At 24.9% G+C, this 4,752-nt stretch overlaps 1 protein-coding gene across 2 annotated transcripts in view; it reads right to left on the reverse strand.

The window, feature by feature from the left end:
• Positions 1-4,522, reverse strand: part of ISL2 (ISL LIM homeobox 2) — a 32,805-nt gene extending 28,283 nt beyond the window's left edge. For both annotated transcript variants that reach the window (XM_067471275.1, XM_060755720.2), the window contains exon 1: positions 4,394-4,522. In XM_067471275.1, coding sequence (XP_067327376.1) covers positions 4,394-4,451 — 58 coding nt within the window. In that variant the 5' untranslated portion in view covers positions 4,452-4,522. The remainder of the gene's footprint in view (positions 1-4,393) is intronic.
• Positions 4,523-4,752: the final 230 nt, after the last annotated feature.

Genomic DNA, 4,752 nt, shown 5'->3' on the forward strand with positions numbered 1-4,752 from the left:
AATAGTAACAACACCAGGAATATCGTAATATAATAATATTATTCAAACTTATCTCAATATTAGGACTCTTTTATAATAATGACAATAATTCAGTCTCAATAGTACTAATATCACTAATAATGTAATATAACCATATAATTCAAACTCAAAATAGAGGACTATTTTGGAATAACAATAATGCCGTCTCAATAGTAATAATATCAGTTATATAATATAATAACAATATAGTTCAAACTCAATAATAGGACTATTTTAGAATAACGACAATATAATAACAATATAATTCAAACTCATCTCAATATTAGGACTATTTTAGAATAATGACAATAATGCCATCTCAATAGTAGTAATATCAGGAATAATGTAATATAATAACAATATAATTCAAACTCAATAATAGGACTATTTTAGAATAACAATAATGCCATCTCAATAGTAATAATATCAGGAATAATGTAATACAATAACAAAATTAATATAATATAATATAATATAATATAATAAAAGCCGTGGGGACATGGTGGTGGGGTATAAATAAAGTTATTATTATTATTAATAATAATAATAATAATAATAATAATAATAATGCAATTCAAACTCATCTCAATATTAAGACTATTTTAGAATAACAACAATAATGCCATCTCAATATCAATACTCATGTAATATAATAACAATATAATTCAAACTCATCTCAATATTAAGATGACAATAATGCCATCTCAATAGTAACAACATCAGGAATAATGTAGTATAATAACAATATAATTCAAACTCATCTCAGTATTAGGACTATTTTATAATAATGACAATAATGCCGTCTCAATAGTAATAATATCAGGAATAATGTAATATAATAACAATACAATTCAAACTCAATAATAGGACTATTTTAGAATAACAACAATAATGCAATCTCAATAGTAATAACATCAGGAATAATGAAATATAATAATATAATTCAAACTCATCTCAATATGAAGACTATTTTATAATAACGAGAATAATGCAATCTCAATAGTAATAACATCAGGAACAATGTAATACAATAACAATATTAATATAATATAATAATATAATATAATAAAAGCCGTGGCGACATGGTGGTGGGGTATAAATAAAGTTATTATTATTATTATTATTATTAATATAATTCAAACTCATCTTAAAAATAGGACTATTTTGTAATAACGACAATAATGCCATCTCAATAGTACTAATATCAGTAATAATGAAATATAATAACAATATATTTTGAATTCATATCAATATTATGACTATTTTATAATCTTGATACGAATGTCATCTCAGTCATAATATTGATATTACATAATATCAGTAATAATGTAATATAACAATATAATGCAAACTCATATCAATCGTAGAACTACTTTATAATCTTGTAACGTCAATATTAATGTAAAAATATCAATAATAATTTAATGTAACAATATAATGCAAACTAGTGTCAATAATAGGTCTATTTTATAATAATGTTAATAATGTAGTATAATGTAATAATATACTATTATTGATCTGCAAGCTAATATCAAACATAGGACTATTTTATAATGCAACATCAATAATAATGGAATAATATCAATAATAATGTAATATAACAATACAATCCAAACTAGTATCAATAATAGGTCTATTTTATAATAATGATAATAATTTAATAATATACTATTATTGATATGCAAACTAATATCAATCGTAGGACTACTTTATAATGTTCCAACATAAATAATGTAATAATATCAATAATAATGTAACAATATATTGCAAACCAGTATCAATAATAGGTCTATTTTATAATAATAATGTAATACTATACTATTATTGATCTGCAAACTAATATCAATAATAGGTCTATTTTATAATTATGCAACATCAATAATAATGTAATAATATCAATAATAATGTAATAATATCAATAATAATGTAATATAACAATATAATTCAAACTAATATCAACCATAGGACTATTTTATAATCATGATAATAATGTAATATCAATAATAATGTAATAATATACTATTATTGATCTGCAAACGAATATCAATCCTAGGACTTATAACAACGGTAATAATGTGATCTCAATAGTAATGCACTATCAGTACTAATGTAATAAGTTAATATCAATAATGTAATATAACAACGATATAATGCAAACTAATATCAGTAAGACTATTTTATAATCATGATAATATTGTAATATCAATAATAATGTAATAATATCAGGAATAATGTAATATAACCACAACAAAATGCAAACTAATATAAATAACGGCACCATTTTATAATGATAATAATGTGATCTCAATAGTAATGCAATTTCAGCAATAATGTAATATCCATAATAATGTAATAGATATTATAAAAATAATGGAATGCCAATCACAATGTGATCTAATACATATTTTATAATAGCAACCATAATGTAATATTAACCATGATGCATTATAAAAATATAATTTAAAATAATAATACAAATAATAGTACTATTTTATAAGGACAAATAATAATGTAATATAATATGAGTAATAATGTAATATAATAACAATATATTTGAAAATAATAAAGTCAACAATGGTACTATTTCGTAATAATGTAATTCTACATCAATAGTAATGTAATACAATAAGAATATAATTGAAAATAATAATATCAATGATGGTACTATCTTATAATAAATAATAATGTAGTACAATATCAATAGTAATGTAATATGATATCAATAGTAACATAATACAATACGAATATAAATGAAAATAATAATATCAATGATGGTACTATCTTATAATAAATAATAATGCAATGTAATATCAATAATAATGCAATATAATATCAATATTAATGTGATATCATAAGAATATAATTGAAAATAATAATATCAACGATGGTACTCCTTTATAACAACATATAATAATATAATATAATATCAATAATAATGTAATAGAATAACAATATAATTTGAAATAATAATATCAACTGCAGTAATAGTTCATAATGTATCCTTTTATTTGTTTACTTATTTACGATATTTATAGCCTGCCTTTCTCAGCCATACGGCGACTCAATGATAATAATTTAAAGTAATAATATAAATAATACTACTATTTAATCATCATCATCATAATGACAGCAATCATAATGTTCTCCCAGGATCGGGACCCAAATAATCATAAAAGAATAATTTAAAAAAAATTATATCAAAGCATCTCACAGCCCTATATATATATATATAGATATAGATATAGATATAGATATATATATATGAATGTTTTTTTTTCTCTTGTCCCAAGGCATGCTATTTAAAATAATGCAAAGTTGCTTTTTTAATTTATTATGGTCTATTATTATTACTAAAAATAATTCTATATATTTCTCTGCCTTCCCTAAAGAACCCCAAATCCAAACCTTGCAGACACACCAAACTTCTGGTTGAAAGCTATTATTAGGATTTCTATTTAGGTTGCTATTATTTATTATTTATTATTTATGTACTATTTTCTATGCTTAGGATTTCTATTTAGATTGCTATTTTTTATTTTTATGTATTATTGTCTATGATTAGGATTTCTATTTAAGTTGCTATTCTTTTTATTATTTTATTTTTTATGTATTATTATCTATGATTAGGATTTCTATTTAGATTGCTATTTTTAATTATTTCTGATTTTATTTTTATGTATTATTGTCTATGATTGGGATTTCTATTTAAGTTGCTATTATTTTTATTCTTTTATTCTTTATTTATTATTGCCTATGATTAGGATTTCCATTTAAGTTGCTATTTTTTATTATTTATAATTTTTATGTATTATTGTCTATTATGAGGATTTCTATTTAAGTTGCTATTTTTATTATTTATGATTTTATTATTTTTATGTATTATTGTCTATAATTAGGATTTCTATTTAAGTTGCTATTTTTTAAATTCTTTTATTCTTTATTTATTATTGTCTATGATTGGGATTTCTATTTAGGTTGCTATTTTTTATGTATTATGGTCTATGATTAGGATTTCTATTTAGATTCCTATTTTTAATTATTTATGATTTTTATGCATTATTGTCTATGATTAGGATTTCTATTTAGCTTGCTATTTTTTATTATTATTTTTATGTATTATTCTCTATGATTAGGATTTCCATTTAAGTTGCTATTTTTAATTATTTCTGATTTTTTAATGTATTATTGTCTATGATTAGGATTTCCATTTAGGTTGCAATTTCTCTGCTTTCCCCAAAGAACCCCAAAACCAACACCTTGCAGGCACTCCAAACTTCTGCTTGCAAGCCACCCCATTGCAATGGACCCCCCAAAAAAAGTCCCCCAAAAGTATCCAGGAAAGAAGAAGAATCCGAATCCGGAGGCTGGCACTTACTTTTGGGGGGGTCCCCCATGGCACCCAGGAAAGTGAATGGGAAGAGGATATCCACCATGCAGAAGGAAGGCTGGAGGTGCAAGGGGAGAAAGAGGAGGAGGATGCAGGCAATGCAATGCAAAGAGGAGAAGGTCCCCCTCTCTCTGTCTCTCTCTCTGTCTCTGAGTGTGTGAGTGAGTGTCTCCAGGCTGACTCCCTCCCTCCAGCCCGGGAGCCCTGGATGTCCCATACGCAGCATGACGTCAGCAGGGAGGGGACCACCCACTTGGGAGGGGGCGGGGCTTGCCAGGGGAGAGGGGGGGAACCCAGGCTGTGACGTCAGAGGCTTGGCAGGGGAAGGCGGGCGCTGATTGGACGCC

Source organism: Anolis sagrei, chromosome 9, assembly GCF_037176765.1.
Source record: "Anolis sagrei isolate rAnoSag1 chromosome 9, rAnoSag1.mat, whole genome shotgun sequence".
Lineage (NCBI taxonomy): Eukaryota > Metazoa > Chordata > Lepidosauria > Squamata > Dactyloidae > Anolis > Anolis sagrei.